The sequence below is a fragment of the Lathamus discolor genome, chromosome 8 (genome assembly GCF_037157495.1).
Source record: "Lathamus discolor isolate bLatDis1 chromosome 8, bLatDis1.hap1, whole genome shotgun sequence".
NCBI classification, from domain to species: domain Eukaryota; kingdom Metazoa; phylum Chordata; class Aves; order Psittaciformes; family Psittacidae; genus Lathamus; species Lathamus discolor.
Genome location: NC_088891.1, coordinates 15,310,828 through 15,331,577, shown reverse-complemented (window position 1 = coordinate 15,331,577; position 20,750 = coordinate 15,310,828). Strand labels below are relative to the sequence as shown.

General features: G+C 38.9%; 2 protein-coding genes across 6 annotated transcripts in view; one reads left to right on the top strand and one right to left on the bottom strand.

The window, feature by feature from the left end:
* Positions 1–20,750, top strand: part of ALDH1A2 (aldehyde dehydrogenase 1 family member A2) — a 103,732-nt gene that overhangs the window by 16,230 nt on the left and 66,752 nt on the right. The window contains exons 3-4 of one of the 2 annotated variants that reach the window (XM_065688360.1): positions 9,398–9,551; positions 11,270–11,406. The gene's annotated coding sequence lies outside the window, so the exon portion shown is untranslated. The remainder of the gene's footprint in view (positions 1–9,397; positions 9,552–11,269; positions 11,407–20,750) is intronic. The other variant, XM_065688361.1, reaches the window with a different exon arrangement.
* AQP9 (aquaporin 9) overlaps positions 1–20,750 on the bottom strand; it is a 29,300-nt gene that overhangs the window by 6,371 nt on the left and 2,179 nt on the right. For 2 of the 4 annotated variants that reach the window (XM_065688363.1, XM_065688364.1), the window contains 5 exons: positions 19,916–19,969; positions 10,926–11,052; positions 7,256–7,393; positions 4,628–4,746; positions 2,840–3,057 (listed from right to left, as the gene is read on the bottom strand). In XM_065688363.1, coding sequence (XP_065544435.1) covers positions 2,840–3,057; positions 4,628–4,746; positions 7,256–7,393; positions 10,926–11,052; positions 19,916–19,969 — 656 coding nt within the window. The remainder of the gene's footprint in view (positions 1–2,839; positions 3,058–4,627; positions 4,747–7,255; positions 7,394–10,925; positions 11,053–19,915; positions 19,970–20,750) is intronic. The other 2 variants (XM_065688365.1, XM_065688367.1) reach the window with 1 other exon arrangement.

Sequence of the window (20,750 nt, the reverse complement as noted above, 5' to 3'; positions counted from 1 at the left end):
GACGAGACTTTCTATGGCTAGCCTAAAATGCTGGTGGGAAATACTGTTCTGTGGGGCCGTTTCGCACTTGCTCATTGCTGTTTCATGTTCTCTTATGCCTGTCAAAATCTAGCCTGGTATTTGTACTCAAAGCTCTGGCTGTTTTCTCACTACAGACAAAAATGCACTACCAACAACTTCTCTTAAGCTTCCTCGAATATTAAGCATGTGATGAAGAGATTTCTAGGTATCCATGGTTTAAAATCAGTGGTTGGGAACTGTCCTCATCATTAGAGATATGTGACATCTACTCTGAACAGGTTGAGGAACACTTTGCAGGAATTGGCCACAGTGTTAACTACATCTATTATATGCAAAACGGTGCTCTCTAGGGTGCTGGTCAGACACCGCCTTTCCAGCTGCAATGGGTCAGAACAGCTTTTAATGGGAGCTCTTAACCAAAACGAATGCAGTTGCTCTGGCTATGGAAACCACGCCACAGGCTGTGTCCCCTGGCTTGATTCTCAGGGAAACTGCTCCTTCGGGTAGGTGCCTTTGTGCAAAATGTATTAGCAGGGTTTTTCTAAATGTTCCTGTTCAACTCCCTCCCTGTGCTTTGGACAGCTCTGTGCTCCAGCAGAAGAGCTTCCCTATGGTCTAGTCGCTGTTCCCTGCCTGAAACATGATAAAAACAGAATTTACTGGACCTGCAAGCACAAAGAAGGATAAGAGGGGATTTTCTCCCTGTGAACTGATTATCTCAATGTTTAGAGCATTTGCTTGGGATCAGGGTGTAGAGAATCTGATGCTTCTGTATCTGATCTGTTCCAAAGTGAGGCTTTCCTGGTGGTCCCTGGCTGCTCTGTAGGCAGCACTTGGGGCACTCGCTGACCTTTACAGAGCGACTCAGTCAGCCTTGTGAGATGTTTCCATTTTCACGCCAATGTATATTCAATGTCTCTTCAGTACTTCCTAGTGCTCGGTTTGTGCAGCACTCCCGTCATATCACTGTGGATGTTTCATGCTTAGGTCCACTTCCTGGGCATGCCTTTTACTTGACAGCTTGAGCACCTGTCTCAAGGTTGTGAATTCCAGTTAAGCTGTGACATCCAAGGTTGAGCTGTCAACTGAGGCTGCATCACTTCAGTCTCTCATGCATATATAGTGCCAGCAGAACATCAGGCAATTCAGGATCATAGCTACAATCAGTCAAACTTCTCCCATAGCCTGTAGCTGTTCCAGAGCTTCCAGCTACCTAATCCTGTTGTATCATTCTTTTGAACTTGGTTATAGCTGTAGCCTTATAACTGAAGACAGGGAGGGGGACTTCTTCCTCAGTTTATACACCCCTGAGACTGCTGTAAATTTTTGGCAATGACCTGAGATTTAATCTTTTTTTTTTTTTATGTTCCCATTTTAAAATTTTCTGTTATGGTCTTTACATGGGGATGCATTTCCTCTCTGTATATAAATCCTAAAACTAAATTAGGGAAGAGCATGTATGTGTTGGTACAGATGTGGAGTTTTCTTGTAACTTCTTAAATTTAAATGAGTAGTTTAAATTACTTTTGAGGAGGAGGGGAGTTTGCAGGTATTCTCTGACTTGACCACAGTACAGTCAGGCTTCCAACCTTTTCAGCAATATAATAGTTAACTTCATAATATTACAGATTACACACATGACACTATAATTAACATCATAGTTAACAACGATTTAGGCATGAGAGGGGAGTACCCCAAGTGTGGAATGTCACTCTGTGTGCTGCTAGTTGTTAGACAGTGCAGTCTAATGGTACAGTGGAGAGAGAGCTGCCAGGGAGGAAGAGTTTGGAGGTGAGTGGGCTGGTGAGCTGACCTCCTGCTGCAGCTGTGTTATAGCTAAGCTTTGGCTCTGACCTATGGCATGGCTGTGTGCCCGTTTCTGCTGTGCTTTGCCTGGCCTTTCTTTGTACAAGAAAAGTGTTGCTGCTGCTCTCCTCTACTAAAGCAAGTGATTTATGCAGATAGAAGTCATACTAAATAAATACAGCTTATTTGTACTTGGTGAAGTAGCTAAAATGAAATCTCTATTAACCAGAGCTCTCTAGTGGTCTACAGTACTTCTGGGGATTCCTACTTGTAAATAACTGGAAAAACAAACCATACAAAAATAAACCAAAAGTTCTACCTCCTGATGACAGAGTACTCTGACTTGGATATCCCAGAGTGCCTCTTACATTGGATATGTGTAAGCTGTGGATTTGATGTGCAACTAATTAGCTGTGCAGTTGGCCAGCCAAGAGCGTGAGTGTGCGTGCACACATCCATGCACAGGGATTTGAGAGTGTGCTCTGAAATGTGGGAAAATGAAGGGAGCTTTCTTTTATTCACTTCTTTGCTCCCAGGCAGGAAGTCAGGCTTTTAGATTGTTGTATATTTCTGCAGTAACTCAGTAGTAATAATAGGCTAAATCAATATGATTTGTCTGTGTTTTTTACAGCACCCAATAAATACTTTCACCTAACTCCTCATGATGATTATTATGTTTTCTTTCTGCAAGCTGCAGGACAAGAGAAGAAAGCACTCTTACATTTTTAGTGACCTCTAAGAATCTCTAATATGTTGGGAAGGTTCTTCTTGAAACAGTGATTGATACTAGAGGTAATGCATGTTTCATTTGCCTTAGGAGCAGGAAATCCTTTATAAAGCCCAGTTCCTAGAAGATGTCTGGCTTAAAGTGCATGAATAGCTTTTTCTGGTATGCGAAGAATTACCTGTATGTATATAAAGTATGACTTGGTACCATGTTGAATCAGGATCTTACTTTCTTAGGAAGCAGTTTTAACCAAAAGCATTTTACTTCATATCCAGACATACTTACGTGAATACTTCCATCCCCCATCCTGCAATGGCTGTGAAGAGCCTTGGGCCTAGATCCCTGGCCGGGTTCATGGCACAGCCACTGTTCATTCCCAAGGAGCAAGTAAGAACAATTATAAGAAGTCCCACTGCAATTGGCTCCAGGCCCTTAGGTACACTGTTATTTCTGCTGTCAAAAATAGCAAATATAGCCAGAAGAAGAACAGCTGTTGATATCACCTGCCCAATGCAAAGAAAAAAAATATTGAATAAATATGTGCAGATTCCTTCCAATAATGAAAAGAGGGGCTATGGCAGCTCAGTGGATTGTGGTGGGTTAGACCTAGTATTTAGATTGACCCCACTATATGGAGTAGCAAAATTTGGACCCCTGTGCCTCTCTACTTCATGGTAAGGAGAGGTTTTGATATCTGTGCTGAAAGAAAAAAAGATCAGAAATGTGCTGAGAACATTGAGGGGAAGGGGGGGAGAGGCAACAACCTTGTCTCTCCTGTGTGACATCTGATGCTTTGTTTCTGGGTTTTTTTACCCTATGAAATTAACAGTTCCATTTGCGTGACTTTCAGTAGTTCTGCTATGCTGATGAAATCAGTTACATTGATATCAAAGTGTTTTATGTGACCGTAGCTTACACTGATAAATTAGACTAAGTATGCACCACTTTATCCAGATATTGTATAAAGTAAGGAAAACGTGAAGTCTGCCAAGTCAAAACCAAGCAGCTAAAACATTAGGAATTACCTAAATTAAGGTTGCACATGTAACTGTAACATGAACTCTGTATTGCAGATGCTAATTGAGCTGATAAAGGAAATTTTCTTGGCATTACTTTGATGGACGTGCTGCTTTGCTTAAACGCTTTGTAAATATCAATTTTGCCAATAATTAACCTGGGGGAAGCAAACAAAAGTTTCAGCCATGTCAAAGCATTTAATTTCTGTACTGATTTAAAGAAGCCCGAGTTTGGGTTTTTTTCTGTTATTATTTCAGCTGGTTTTAATTTTGTTGTAAACCATCCATGGGTAAAAAGCTCTCACAGAAAAGGCTGTTGGCTTATCCAAGAATCAGAATTGTCCTTCTTACAAAATTTCAACACAATGCTTGCGTTTTCTTGAAGCCAGATTGCACAGTCTTCAAGCCCTTTACATGAGAAATTCCTGTGCTCCAGCAATCCCTAGTTTTTCATATTTACTTATGTGGTATTTACTTCTTGTACGTCTGAAGAGGGCAGGCAAACTGTTTAGAAGTAGATAGATGTGAAACTTCATTTTTTCCCTGGTGGATAAGTGGCATTAGAGGATACAGATTGGAAATAAAGGGGAAAATTTTTTCAGATTCAGTCATTTGAAAACAAACCAAATAATACAAATCTATTTGCAAAGTGACGGTTGAAGAGAGGAGGCTTGTGGTAGCAGAAAACTCACTTGTTCTCAAGGTGTGTTAAACTGGCTGCTTAAGCTTTACTTAGGGAATAACAGGTCAACAAAATGGACTGGATTTTGAGGTAAATGGACATAGCTCTGCTGAAGTTTATGGAGAAACATTGATCTATTCTGGGGAAAACCTCTTTCATATATTGCATTAAAGACATGCAGAGTGCAAAAAATAGTATGATGTATGTGAAAAGAACAACTTGAAATTATCTTGCTTGTAAAATATGACTCAAATGTGACCCTTGCAAACAGCACTGCATTATCATTGCTATTGTACACAGTGTATTGTTTCTTACTGCTTGGTTTTACAGTTCTCAGTATGTTTATTTTATGGGCTCGAGAGTAAGTGCACTTACCTGATCTGCAAATCCATTTATGAGGGACAGATATGGAGCTGGATATGTTGCAAAGATATGTGCTGTTGCGTTAGGTCCTATGACTTCAAGTGTTCCATTGCTATATTCCATAAAGGCATCTATAGAAAACATCAATTACCTGGTTGCACTTCTCCATGAACATTAGGTTTTCTAGAGCTAGAATGCATGTGATAGGTCTATGCACTTCATATTCTCTGCTGAAACTAGTTGTTTTTTCTGGGAACACAGTTAACAGATTTGAAGTGATGCACTAATCATACCCTCCTGTCTCATTTCTCCTCCTGTGCCTCGAAGTACTTCTTTTATGTATCACAGCTTTCCAAATGTGGCTGTTGTTTCCTCTCCTCATTGCTCCAAACTCAGTGCCAAGGAGCATTTTCTGATTCTGAACACAGTTGCATTACTCTGGTAAGAGGTGCTGTATTTGACATGATGCCCTCCCAGAATGCATCCATCCTCTTTGTACTGTTGTGGATTCCCGGCTACCAGGAATTACTGCTATTCCATTTGACAGCTGAGCAATAATGACTTCTGGGAATGAACTCTCCTGAGAGACCTCCTCTTTTTCACTGTGTGGGCCTTATACCCTGCTATGCTAGTCGTCCAAGGTGTGAGGAGAGATGCTACCTCGAAATCTTCGGTTCTTAGTGTACTTTTTATAGATAGCTTAAATACATGTATCTTTATATTAGTATACTTAAAGTGTATTTCAAATAGTATAATATGACTTCTGTGTCAGAATACTTTGCTGCCTTAGCAAGCCCTGAAATGTTAGGAAGACATTAAGATGAAGCACCCTAAAATCTGCATAGGTAGTCATGAATAACAAACACTATGCCTATATTTCACTAGTGGATCCATTGATGAGGTGATACTTGTCAGTAAAGAAACAGCTTCCCACCTCCCGTGGTAAGCATGGTTATCTTCTCTTGAAGCTAACAGGCAAATTATTTCTCCTTGCCCCTGTTTGTTCTAGTTTTGCTTAAGGCCATGACATGGGTGCAGGGAACATTTAGTTGTTTACTTGGTTGGTCAGGCTCTCTCATTTGAAGTGTCAGATTATATTTGCATTTAACTATTAGGGAAAAAAATAGGGAAAAGAAAATGTCTCAGCTGTGAATGTCTTTGTACACCTTTAGAAAAGCCTCATGTTCAGTAGCTGAGCATGTGTATTTCCTCACTCTTTCAGGCACACTGCTGAAAATTAAAGCACCTAGCTCAAATATCTGTATATGGGGAACATGGAAGTGTTGAGCTCCTACGTCTTTTTCTACCCATGAATTTTCAGTGGACCTTGATAAGTGCATGACACTCTTCTTACAAGTTGCAAGAAGGAAAAAAAGTACTAGAGAAGTTTGGGAATTAATAGGAACAAGAGAAGGGCAACATTGGTCTTGATCAGAGATACGGGTATGAGAAGATGCAGCACTCCTGACTAAGAAGAAGTCTCTAACTCTACCCCTAAGTTCCTGATCTTGGCTCCCTATCCTACTGCTACCCTTTAGCAGAACCCAATGAATTTACCTTCAATCATATGTGCATGTTGCTGTACTGCTGCGTCATAGCTGCAGCCTTAAACTTGGCTGTCTAGCTTGAGGAGGACTCTAGAAAATCCTGTTCTGGAATCCCACAGTTTCCAAATTCTAACGCTAACCTTAAAACAAGCTCTTCCCCCTTCTCCCCGTTCCAAATCCCAAACAAATTAACAAAACCACCATCAAACTCAGACCATTTAAACAGTTTCCTCCGTTCCTAAAGGTCTTTCTGTTCATGGTTAGTACTGGCACTGAGCACCTAGCTGATACACAATGGGCATTTTCATTTTTCCTCTTGCTCCTAGACTGATCACTGTCTGCAGACATAATGCCCATCAGAGAGAGGCCTTGGAGGAGATGGGCTGGGCCAGTACAAGCAGAGTTTTGGAGCAGGTGGCTGAAGCAACTGATTGGTCCAACTGTGCGGATTCATCAAGTCTGGGAGTCTGTCACTATGTTTTCTCCTTCTGTGGCACACTGTGTAAAATCAACAGCCTCAAGGATAGTGGCAACTTTTTGCCCCCCCCTACTTTTCTTCCCTTCTAGTATGTGACCCCTTTACCACTGTACCTGGAGTTCATTGCCTTGGAGAGCTACCTCTCTAGGGTGGCCTGACGTTTAGTGGATCTCATATCCTGTAACCTCAATGAACGATGTTGGTGATACTTGCCTACAGGCACTTGGATCAGGTCTTTAATGTTTCTAATTTGCTTGGAAGATGAATAGTCCTATATCCTGGCTATTAAGTAATTTAAAATCCTTACTGAGAAATACATGATCTCAAAGTATCTGATTTCCCATGAATAATTTTTCTAAATTTCAGAACATTTCCTGAATTATTAATGTTTCACGAAAGTTGTAGGATACCTGGAATGCTTGAGCCTTCTCCCCCACCTCCCCCCCAGACTCTTTATGCTTCTTCCTTTTTTCTTCTTTATGGCTTTAGCTTCAATCCTGCCCATTAGCCCTCTGTGAGCAGTTCCGTGTCTGCTTGGCATTCATTGAGGAATTGGGGCCTTAGAGACTGCCTGACCTCTAGTTTGTTCTGTGAGCATGTCTAAAGTGTACTCACCGTAATAAATCCCAAAGACAGCCGCTGCTCCAGTGAATGCTCCCAGGAGTTGTGCTAATATGTAAATTGGTAATTTGGTCCATCTTAATCTTCCAGTCACGCACATGGCTAATGAAACGGCTGGGTTTATGTGACCACCTGAAAAATGAATCACAAAATAAGTCATATAGATGACTCAGATACATGAGAATAGGTGAAGGATCTGTAAAAACACAGATACTTTTGAGCACGAGACTAGTACATGCTTTTCTATCTGTTGTTTTGCAATTATAGCCTGACTACGATTAAACTGAAACAAATTACAGGGGAGAGGAGGAAAGCCACCAAGATCTAGCTCCCCTCTTAATGTCGGCAGACTGCTATTTATCAAACCGCTGTCCTGCACTATATAATCTATAGACAAGTCTTCTAGAAAAAGCCTAAGTCTGCCCCATTGGTTGTGATGGGAGGGTCCATCATTCTGCAAATATTCGCTTTCTTTAAGTCTTTGGCCTTTTATTTTTAAGAAAGGATTGTGGCAGCAGAACATTCATTCAGTTTAGAGAGCATGTATTAAGATTAAGGACTATTACTGGCTTGATCATATATCTTGATGCGGATCTGGAGTACCTTGGATTTAAGTCATGTTTATGACCCTGTCTTCAACCTGGGGTTACTTAGGAAGTCAGTTTTCATGAATATAAAACAATGTCAGGCCTGTCCAGCTTCGTGCTGACTGTTGGTGAGCTATGCCTAGACAGGATCTGGGGACAGCAGTGTGTAGCTCTTCATCACGTTTTCATCAAGCTCTTACACCCTCCAGAAAAGTCCATGATAAGAAAACTGATAAAGTATTTGTGCTGAAACAGTTTTATGTCCTGTGGTATTTAGGAGTAGCTACATCTAAACTTACACATGGAGGAGATTTCAGTAATACTGGAATTCTTCATGACAATTTTAGTTTCTAAAATACTTTTATCATTATGTCACGTACTAGTCGCTTCCCTCAACATCTTTTATCAACACAGAAAAAAGTGTTGAATGACTTTTTTTTTTTTAATATATATATATAAATACGTAGTTGATATTTAAGAAATGCAAATTGCCAAATAAGATGGAATAATACTCCAAAGTAAAAATACAGTAAACACTAAGGTTTGCAAGGACATAGCAGATCCGTTGCTTACCTTCCAGGTAAAGTCTCACTTTGGCCTCATGGTTATTGAAAAAAAAAAAAATTAGCATTTTTCTTTAATAAAATAACTAAAAGAGTGTGACCTTTGTCTGTCAAAGGCTACTGATGGAGAAAGGACCTCTATGTACAGTTTCTGTGTTTGTTTGCACTTCAGGTCAGCGAGTCATTATATTATGAAATCCAGGCACCTTTGATACATAATGAACTGACAAACACAGATGACAAACTGGATAAAACCTTCTTTGTATCACTTCCAAAACTCTGACCTAGTAGCATCAGTCCTGAATTAATTTTGAATTCCTCACTGTATTTCAAATTCTTCAGCACAGAGCAAATAGATGGCTGGCACCTTATTTAACAGCCCCTCATGAATTTTGATGAACTGTTGTCTTGTCTTTTGTTCTTAACTGGAATTAATCATCTTCCTTTCTTTCAACACCTGATACTGTTCCCCACCTGTATATAATACCTGGTGATTATGATGGCCAGGACAAGACATAATAATATTAGAGCATCTAATTAGCATTGCATCTGGAAAGGAAAAGTCTAGTTGAAGGCCAAATATGCTGACATAGGAGAGTTAAAAAGAGTCTTGGTTCCTGTGCCACTGATAGTGTCCTGGTTTAAAAAAGAACCAAAACACTTTGAATAGCATGTTCCCAAATTCCTTTGTAGCTCCAGTGATCACAACGATCTAGACACAGAAGATTAGATGGAAAAAAACAAAAAGGGAAATTTTCCTAGATAAGAGCTCAAAATCACCAAGTGGGCAGCCTATGTATTTTATATTACCATAAAGAACTGATGCAAACTATTTTGGCGGTACTTAAACATGAAACATCATGACCAAAAAGACACAGAATTTGCTAACAAACTCTGTATAGCAACTGATATTCTGAAATGTCCACTAGTAATCATACGCTGGATAATCACAGCCTATTGAAATATCTGTTGCTATTCTTTTGCAGAGAAAATGCACTGTCTGCAGAATCCTTTGTCATGGGAAAAGCACAGGAAGTGTAATACTGCAACATCTACAACTGCTCTGCCCTGCTGGGATTGAACTCTTAATCTTCTGTATAATGGAGATTAATATCCCTTACAGATGCAAATGTAGGGCAGGTTAGTGTCTATACAGGTTGGGTTTTTTTCATGATACTGCATTAGAAGAGTTGTAGTTCAGTGTTGTAGTTTAGAGATGTTCAGGTAATAGGAATTAACTTCATGTATTAAGGAACCATTCTGCTCTGTTTCAATGACAGGAACATGACTGCCTGTTTTTCAGTATCTTGAGCACTTTCTAATGTGAACTTAAACTTCCTTGTGCACAGTGCCTTTGTAAAAGAATTTGTAAAAGAGAGGAGAAATAGCCACACTGATTTCTTCTATAGCAACTATTTATAATGGGCTATTTATACCTAGAGATATCTGCCCAGATCTGCTTTACTTTCTTTATGAAGGGTAAGAAATGCCTTTATGAAAGCTGGAGTACAAGGGCACCATTTGCCGTAAGAGAGCAATACAGATTCCACATACAGCATGGAGTATTGTCTATTATAATACATACCACTGTAGTGTTATTATGTAATGCATAACACTATTATAATACAGAACACTGTATACATAATACATTAGTATTATAATACATAACACTGTATAATACATAACACAACCCATAATTTTCTATTTTAAAGGGAGAAATTAAATGTTAAAACCAGTTATGCTAATGTTTCTGATATTAATTTGGCTAAACTGAACCGTGGAAATACAAGAGTAAGCACCATCCAATATGGCACACGTAGATACTCATCAGTTATCCTAGCTACAGACAAATGAAAGGTTCCTGACCAATATACATTGAGGAAATAATACAGGAGAAAGAAAGTGGCAATGGCAGTACATTGACAGTGCATCAGAGTTTATCCCTAGTACTCAATATGTTTTGCCTTTTCTGCTTTCTGTGATCTGCTGCTCTCTGAATCAGCAGACAAGAGCAGACTTGCTATTGCCCAGTCATATAAAAGGAAGAAACTGCATGCTATAAGGTGAACCCTGCTCATTATACCCATTAGTGGGTCACTCTATGTTCTTCCAAGCCGGCAGCCATTTTAGCTGATGCCTCTACTGGATTCTGTAAGCTTTTCATGGTTATTTCCTTAAATTCAGTGCCTATCCTGTCCAGGATCAACTCTACTGACAGAATTTTCAAAGCAAGACCAAGCAGATTTCTGGCTTGCACAGACTATTTTCCATAAAAGCCAGACATGTGCCAATTTTGCACACTGTAGTTCAGATCAGAATTTGGTGGAAGATTTTGTCAAATGCAAAGAAAAAAGTAAACAAGAACACAAAAGATTTATGAGCAAAATTCTGATGCAGACTATCCTGCTATTGCTAAATACATAATTATTTATACCATGAAATGTAAGTAATTTAATAACATAGCCTTAAAATTGTGGCAATAAATGCTACATAAGGGAAAAAAGAGTCACTTACCAGAAACCCCCCCAGACACATACACTGCTATGGTGACTGCCATTGCAAATCCAACCGATACCGTCATAGGCCCACCATGGACTCCACGGCTAAGGACAGCCTGGCCCACACACCCACATCCAAGCATCTGTATTTTGAAACAGAAATGTAAAACCATGAGTGTGTCTGTCAAATGTTGTTGGTTAGTTTGTAACTTCTTTTGCTGTTCAGATATAGCTGAAAATGTTGTTAAATATTAAAACATTGCTAGAATTTGAGATTAGTAGCATGCATGCCATTGTTGCCTTTGCTGCAATGAACATTTCCTCTTTTTCCCCTGCTCTGTGACCGTGTTTGCTTGTAAGGACCTCTGTCTTCCCCGGAAAAGAGCATTCCAATACAATGATGGGATACAGTTCAGAGCTTGGAGCCTAAACAAGATCTCACAGTCCCTACAACAAATCTCTCTATCTGAAAGTGAAGAAGGAATTAATTCTGTGTGGTAAGTTTCTGTTTCCAGATTGTTATAAGCAATGAAAAATTACTATACAAGTTATGAAATACCGTTCAAAAAGCCTCTAATGTTTAACGCTGAAACTCTGGAAGGAGACAACTGTCTGGAAATTAGCGTATGTGTTACTGTTATGCTCCCTTGATATCATATATTACTTTATCAAAATATTTCACTGGCTGTGTAGCTTGAACAATTAATTGAAGTGGGGATACCTGAATAATTCACACTGGAGTATTCTCAGTGGATTTAAACTAGCTTCTGTTTTATGTTGGTTCTCAGAATTCAGCAACACATTTAAATGTATGCTTAAGAAAATGTTTATTCTGTTCTAAAGCTTCTGCTTAGCTTCAAGTGTACGTTTAGGTCCTATTAAAGTTGGTAGGAAAGATTTTCAGAGTTACAAAAGCCTTTAGTTTAAGATAGACTAGCTGATCGTTTTCTGCCAGAAATCAGTTCGTGTCTTTGAAAATCTCCTTTTAAAACTTATGCCTAAGTGCTTTGTTGAAGGACCCAGCACTCTGTGGAAGATCTCAAATATCTGTAGTCTGAAAACCTTTGCTTCTTTGCAACTGTAAGTGATCGGAATTGTACTGGGTCAATTCTGGGATGGGACTAGATTTATCCTGAACCTTAATCCACTTTGATGTTAAATCAGAGATATATTTATATATATATAAAAATATATATTATATAAAATATATATAATATAATATAATAATAATATAATAAAATAAATATAAATATAAAATATAATACAATGTATATAAAATATATATAATATATAATAAAATGTATATAGAACATAATATATATAATATAATAATATATCTAATATAAGATAATATAATCAGATTATATATATATTATATTATATATTATATATATATAGATTATATATTATATTATATATATATATAATTTATATATAATTTTCCTACTTATATATAAATATATATAAATATGTATACATATATATATATATAATTTTCCTACTTTGTTACATGGGAATCTGATTTTTTTTTTTTTCTTCCGATAAAGGCATTCCATCTTAGCCTGTGTAATTGCTTTGGTTAATCGTTGTTTTGCTTTAGTGTTCTGCCGTTACTGCCAAATTATGACACTGCTTGTCACCAATGCCTATATCACAAATATTCTTTCTAACTCTGCATATTTGAATATATAAAATCTAGTTCTTTCAGAAATGCTTATTTTCAGTTGCAAGGTAGTTGCATTTAGAAACTGCAAAGTAATGGGAAGATCTCTCCTGCCTTAGAAATAGACTGTACCATAAGGTTTGGTGATTGAGGTTTAACAAGCAAGTCCTGCTAGAATAGATGCAATTTAAATCGGGAAAAAAAAAATCATATTTTTCTTTCCAAGGGTGTTTCCCCAAGGGTTTTAACTAACACCAAGATGTGACAGAAAAGCTCTCAATAAAATTACGCTCTTAACCAGCAATGCAGACGGAGTTGCTGTTATAAGAGTGCCCCAAGACTGTGTCATATACCCAGCTGCAGTTCTTGCCTTGAGGTTACAATTACGCAAGCAAACAAAGCACTGTCTGGTGCCAAAGTGTTACAGCTGTCAGGTTAAGTAAAGGTAGGGTGGTGTTAGATAGCAGTAGTTTATTGGACTGTATAATTGAAAGTTGCAAGACATATACCAAGCTGTAGTCAGCTGCTGTGCAGAGGATGACATAAGCACTGTGTACACTGAGATGCAGCCTGCATTCAGGCAAGCAGATCTGCAAGCATGTGCTTGTGTTCTAAAATGGCATAGGCAGTTTTGCAGATATGAAGAAAAGGATATTCTTTTGAAAATATTACTAAGGATGTTATAAAAAACAGGAATAGGGGAGATGGGTATAAAAAAGGGTAAGAGGCAATAACATCTCACAAGAAGAGGGAAGGAAATAACAGAGGGAGGCTCTGGCCTCCCTTCCCTAATTACCAGAACTGAGGAGAATTGTACAGCAATAGCTGTGTATCACTCTTGCATAATAGCTTCTGCTCTGCATGTCATAGGGAAATATGCAACTACAGACACTCCATTTTTGTGCTTAACTAGCCTCAGAAAGCTCAGCCTACAAACAACAAAGCATGCAAGTCAGCTCAAACACAGCTGCACTGGCTTCTTGCTTGGTGGATGTTGGTGACTGCCTGCTCATGAACACTATTGCAGGTCCAGTCAGAGTGTGCCCATTTTGGGATGGGGAAACTGGGAACTGAGCCTATAAATCTGAACCATGTGAAGCTAATATTTTCTCCATCTGCTGTCATTTTTAAGAAGATAAAAAAGTTTTCTTATACTTTTCAAAGCAAGTATACTTTCTACTTATACTGTAGCTAGGTTGACATAACTGGAAACTATCACCTAATCATGTAATTACAGGAGCAGCAATTTAATACCCTGTGAATGTTTGCTTGGCTGAGTTAAGGCTGACTAGATCATCAAGTTGTAACTAAATATCCTAAGTTTCTAGGCCAAGCTCAGCCATCAGCTGTACCCACACAAATTCATCAAATGAAGCACAAGGAATCAGTGGGAATTTAATTTACAGTAGAATATAGCCAGATTTCTTTATCATATCTTACACTACTAGGTTTTCTTCTTATCAGTTGTCTATAGCCTGACCTGCTTAAATTGACTAGAATAGCTTCAGTACTGACTTTAGTTCACAAAGTAATGATATTACTGTCATAAATAACACGTTTGGGTGTGGAATAGCTGTCTGCACATTCCCTGCCAAAAAATCTTGCTTTGTAGACATTAGAGCCTTTTCTAAACTGGCCTCCAATGAGCATAATGTCCTGTTACTCCCTGGAAGCTTATAGAATTTTATCTCTACCACATTCATCAGGGCATCTAAAGATCATTTTGCTTCCATTTGTGCTGTTTTCAGGATTTTTGTAAATGCTCGTAATAGCATTTTTAGTGTAAACAGGATTTCCTGCCAGATTGGAATCCAGAATTTTAGGTAATTTATTTTCCTACATGGCCTATAAAGCTTTAGATGTCTTAAAGCAGAATGCTTATATAAAAAAAAGGCCCCTTCTGATCAAACAGATCTGGTGGTAGTGTGCACTAATAGCCATACACTTAAACATTACAGAAGCAGTCACATCTTCTGCTTTTTAGCAGTGTGGAGACAATGACAAGTTTTTTGTTATATCTTGTGCTTCACCAGCTGTCAGATTGTGGTGAGGGTACCGCAGATGTCCCTGTAGGCAGATACGGCCTCAATGGCTGCACAACTGGATGATGCTCTACATGAATACAAGAACTCAGGGTGCTATGTGGAATAGAGAGTCAGCAGTTACCAAAAAAAAACCCTATAAGCTGTACAATTTCAATTGGGAAATCCTAGAAAACCAGTTCAGAATTCCCATTTCAGTCAGTTTTCAGGACTCCCTCTACCAATTCACAATTTTGTGAGGATGCCTTTGTTCGGGTAAAGCAGCAACCCTGCCCCTTTCCCATGTCACACTCCCACCTGTGTTGTCCTACTGTTCCACAGACAGGCATTTCCTGCTAGCCTATTGCCTGCTTCCCTTTCACACTGGACACCCCTGCAGTACTGCTCTGAATTCTGCCACATGTGCTTATGTTCCTGTGCAGTGGTGGGAAGGGGATGGGTTCTCAGGGGCAATGCAGTGAATTAGGCTCAAGCTGTGTGCTTGCAGTGAGTGTCCTGCTATCCTGAAGTCACCTGTTCCAAGTCTGCCCTAGTATTTCACTTCTTAGGCAAACCTCTATGACTTCTCCAAGCAGCCAGACTTTAAATGGCATATTTATGCCCTTAAAAGCAGGAATAGGGGTAGGAAGAGTTAGAGACTCTTTGGAGACTAGGAGAAGTGATTGTTTTCCCTTCACTGCAGATAGGAATCTCTGACCAAAATTGGCCATGAAAGCATTAGAAGTTATTTGTGATTGACTCTAGCCTTTTACAGTTTCCCCTGCTCCCCCTTAACATTCCCATATACAGTTAGAGTGTTGCCTATAAAAGTAGTAAGTAAACTTTTCAGATATGAGGTGATTTCTAAATTGATGGTGTCCTCCTAAAGGTCTTTAATTTGGAGTGTGTTTTAGAACTCAGTTTCATTTCCAGCCTCTTAAATTCTGAAGCAGACCTGCTTTGTAAATAATCTATTGCATTTCATAATAAGGTATTTTATAAGGGATTAGAAACTCTCACCATACAGAGCCATATTTTTGCTATATTTGTATATTATGTAGGGCCTTAGTTCAGACTGGGCTCCTAAACACGCTTTCAATAGGAATGGTAAGGCTAACAGCAATGTGTTAGATGTATGAAAATTCAGGCCTTTAGCTGAATGAATTGAATGTGCAAGCTTTTACTTTATAGGAAGCTCCTGTTCTTCCAGGAAAGAGCAATCTTCATCTAATTTCATATTTAATGTTTGCTGTGTTTTGTTAAATCAGTACATAAGATTTTTAGGTGAGATTAAAAATACAGCTTACCAGTCATATAGTTGTTAAATACTTTAAAAGCACATGCCTCTTATTTTATCATGAATTAAATATTTTGGTGGGGATGGGAGGATTTCTGTATATTATGATTTAATCAAACTTGAAGTAATAAAAAATCACTATATCCATTCTCCTGATGATCTACTGGGATATAACCAATATCCTCTGGGGTTCAAATGGATTTCCCTTTTCAAACCATTTTTTAATGACAGACAGCATTACTTCTTGGAGACAAGAATGTAGATTTAGTAAGGTTTTGGATGAATTGTGTATATAAAGCTTTTAAAGCACATAAAGATCAGGCCCAAATTGCTCTGTGGGAAAAATACAGTGAAAATATTGAGGCACAGACTATGCTGTAGTATATAAGCTGACACTTTTAGATTTTTATTACTGCTTTTGCACATGCAATAGGATACAAAAGTTTGAAATCACCTAGAGAGAATGCAAAGATCTGTATTCTCTCATATTTTATTATTATTAATATTGCACTCTTCATCCTGAAATGCTAAAGTGCTTTTCTTTCCTGAATTCTATAGGGCAACTGGTTTGAGTCAGTTTCTTCAGTGAAGATTATTTTCTTACTATATTGTAGAAATTCAGAAGAGAAAGGAAATGAAACATTTCATATTCAGATGCAAACTTTCAGGAGTGAAACATGGCCCTTTGCAAAGGGGCTAGGAAGAAATGGCTAGACAGGGGAAGAAATTCTTAGCTAGCGTCTTGAGGAGAGAAAGAGCCTGTTCAAGTGTTGCTTCCCTCCTAGGTTATTCATTTATTCTTGAGATGTGCCTCCCTGCTTTGCTTATTACACCAACCGAACAGATTAGAATCTTCCTGTACTCTTAAAACGCGTTTAGTCTCTGTAGCAGTGCTTGGGGAATTATCTGTACTATTCAGAGATAATGCAGGAGCAGGCACGGCAGTTTCTGAGAAATAAGGTTTTCTGTCCCTTAGGAGTGTAAGGGTACATGTGGCTTGTTTTACTCTTCCCTTTGGGTGCGGGAACAGGGTGGCGGGATCTTTGCTGTGTCCTTGCAGTTGGAGGTGTATGGTTATGGGTAATTAAAGCCTCAGCATGTTATCTTCCTAAGCTGTTTTCTGTTAGGAAAAAAAAAAAAAACTTGAATGCTTTTAATGGTAAAGAAGCCTTTGGGTTAGAGAAACTGTGTTAAGTTTGCCTTGGATTGGGAGAGCTCACAAGAATTCTCTTTTATCCAGAATGGTTTATTGAACTGTTTTGATCACAGAGATATAAACTCTGTATGGCATGAACTGCATTTACTATCTTTTATTCTGCTCCCCAACTTTTTGTCCGTTTTTAAGATTATTATCTTTATTAACTTTTTTTATTTGGCAAAACCTGAAAAAGCACTCTGTAAATTTGTGTCTAAAACACAAATACAAGTGGAAGAGGACTGTTTGCGGTTGTGCACTTGCAGTTGAATGTTGGAAGGATTCAAGTGTTCTGTAGGGACCTTTCTCTGGGCCTCAAACTTCAGTCCTATAGATGCAAACTTTCTGGGGAGGGGGGAAGTATCTACAGAAAAAGATCTTGGAAAGCTAATTCCAGCATGCTGGAACCCTGTGGTTAAATGAGAGCTGAGGGTAGACACTGCTCATTTGTAGCATTATATAATATTTAACAAGCTGTTGAGTGGCTTATCAAAATACCAATTCAAGTTTTAATAACCCTTTTTTATCTAGTTTTGACAAACTTAAGTTCACTGTCTAAGAGCTAATTATGTAAGATTCTGTACTCCAGGAAGTTCATTGCTGACGGCAAACAAGGTAGCTGTCAAACTACTGCCATTCAATTTTCTACCTTAAACAAAACTCATTGTTTAAGGAATTTCATCCTATGCAGAATCTTCCTTTCACAAAAATTCAGAACACGGAATTTATCTTTTTTTAAAACTTCTTAGTATTAATTTTGTATTAAACACTTATTGAAGAAATGAATTATCAAAAGCTACATTTGCTTTCATGTAATAACATTGTGTAATGACGATTCTAATGCATGCTATATTGCTGTGCAGTATTGTAATATGCACTGGAATGTAAGGCCATAGAAAGATATGGAAAAGTTGCATAAATTTTAATCTTCTAGACTAGGCAAATCCATGGAATGTCATATTTAAAAGATTTTGCAGGCAACACCCAAACTCCACAACAAAGCAGGAGTGATATCTTACAAAATTAAGTGGTCAGAATATGAAAACAAGATAAAAAGGTTTTGATGAGCAAAAGATAAATAGCCTTCCTTTTCATTAGTGGATTATTTGCAATATGGGGTGTCATGCATTTGTTTCATGCTCAAGCACTGCACCTTTAGACACACAAACATTTGCTGCAGTGGGAGTTTCGCAAGAGGCTCCCCACCTCCAGCTGGAGACTAAGCTTTAGGATTGGAATACTTACGCTACCCACCTGTCTTTATATGCTAAATGGAAGCCCATGTTCTGTTTCAGCAAGGAAGCATACACTGCTCTGGGCTCAGGAGATACTGGCTCCTGTGCAGCTTCTTTCTGGGAAACTGTGTTTGTTAAGATTCTCTTAAGAGAGACAATGAATTAAACAGGTGAGCAGAACTGGTAAAGCAAGCCACATGGCCAATTTGGCATCTCTTTTGGAAATGTTCCTATTCAGATACACTTAATGGTGTAAGCCAGAGTAAATCCTGTTTTGTTTGAGAGCAATGTGGCCAAATTCTGAAGTGAAAATATGGAGAGAAGGATGATTAAAAGCAGAGAGGCAGTTGGATAGGTGAGTTGCAGGCTCACTGAAAATTCATATAAACAATCTGCCTGATGCAGCATGCCTTTCTGACACTCTTGTGCCTGGCACCCGGTTGTTGTCCCCCATAGTAACCTAGAGGAGCCCCAGGAGGAAATACACTGAGCCAGGAGACATGCTGGAGAACAAAATGCTCTCCAGAGAGCTCTTTCACAAGGTGGCCTCAGGCAACCCCAGATACAGAAGGCTATGTCAGAGGCTGGGAAACGTGTGTGTGCACAACAGCCTCTCAGACACCATGGACCAAATGGGTGGCTGTTTTCCCACCTCAGGAACCTGTTGCCTAGGTATAGCCTGGGGGGGACCAGTCTCACAAGTTGTTTCCAAACACACTGTGTATACATCATCTATAAAACGGTTGTACTATTTTCACATCTTCATTGAAAACTCTATGGGTAGATTGCTGTGGGTTTGTTGGTGGGGTTTTTTTTTTGTTTATATTTACTCTAAACAAATGGTACAATTAAACTTTGCAGGTTAGGGGTTTGCCATGTGACAACACCAAGGTAAATACAAGAAAGCGGCAGAAGTTCACAGATAATCTGCAAATACCCAGCATAATGTGTGCTCCTTGTTGCCTGTACTGCAAATATAACTTAGTTATGTTGAAACTGCATTGCTCTATTTGTTTCATAGAAATCACATAAGAGGTGAAGTGTAACATTTTTTCAGGTTGATGGAACGTTTAAAGTGAACACAGTATCCAAAGCTCATTGTAACCAAATTTACATGCAATTTGCATCTGGTTATGGACTATATATTTTGGGGTTTCTGCCCCAGTTCTTGTTCCAGAGTGTAACTGGGGAAGCTGTGCTATGCTTGGGGAGGCTTGATGCTGAAATAAATACTTGTTCCCCAGCAGAATATGTCTAAGTGAAATAGCCTACTCACCAGCAGGATTACTCAGGCAGGTGGTAACAGCAGCTGCTCTGTATACCATCAGATCTGCCTATACAGCAGGGCACTTCCAGGTTCCTAGGGTTTAGTGTTTCTCATTGAAACCTCAGGGGTTGAAGCCAGGTGCTTTGGTAAGCAGAAAGAGAGGATCACACACATTATCTGTATTGTCAGGTTGTGCAGTGCAAGCAGCTGGTTCAGATAACCTGACTGTGACATCTCAGGAGGGATTACTTGGGAGCATCTCCAGTCTGATCCACTGAACTGAGTATCCATTAGTGGTCAGTATATTTGCTGTGATTCTGGATCTCACCTTCCACTTTAGTTTCTTCTGAAAAGAATTCAGTTTATGTGCTCTGAAACCATGCTGCAAGGCAAACCACAGCATATTAAGTACGGATGACCAAGAAATGTTACCCAAACTGTATACCCACTGACTTTCTCCAGGCTTGTCTCAAGCCTGTTTAAGATAGCAGGCAGAGTCCTCATCACCCACAGGTGAAGGCTTGAGGTTTGCCTCAAGTGACTGATTTAATTTTCTAGATATCCTGAAATTAATCTAAAGTTTCTACATTTTCCAGTTTGGGACAATAATGTTGCAAGGTTTGAGTTTCCAAAGATGGTAGGTCAAGCTCTACTCAACACCACAGACCACATGCTATTAACAGTATGTGGTCTGGGATGTTGTTCTCCAGAAAAAAATGGAAATAGGTGATTTGGAGGACAGAATTACACCCAGTTAACTTCCAGAGGTGCTAGGTTGGTGGCAAAATTAGGTATGGTCAGTTAGCATTGACTTCCAGGCAAATTCTGTTGGTAATAGAAAGGCTCACCCTTGCCTCGCTCCCTGTCATGGGTGCTCCCCACAGGCTATAAAACCCATCACAGTGACATAAAATGAATTTCAGCGAAGATCTGATTCAACTGTGCTGTAAGCTGTGGACTCTGGTCTCACTTTCACTTTGTAACAGGAATAAGACATAGTAATAGGATGGTGGAAGAAAATTACCACTTCTTTTGCATACATGGCATCTGTTTTTCAAGGATTTCTGCTCTCTGACTTACCAGGTGCCCTTTTCATTAGCTCCAATCTAAGTTAACGGTTTAATATTTATCTGTTCTTAAAGAGACACTACTTACTAGCTGAC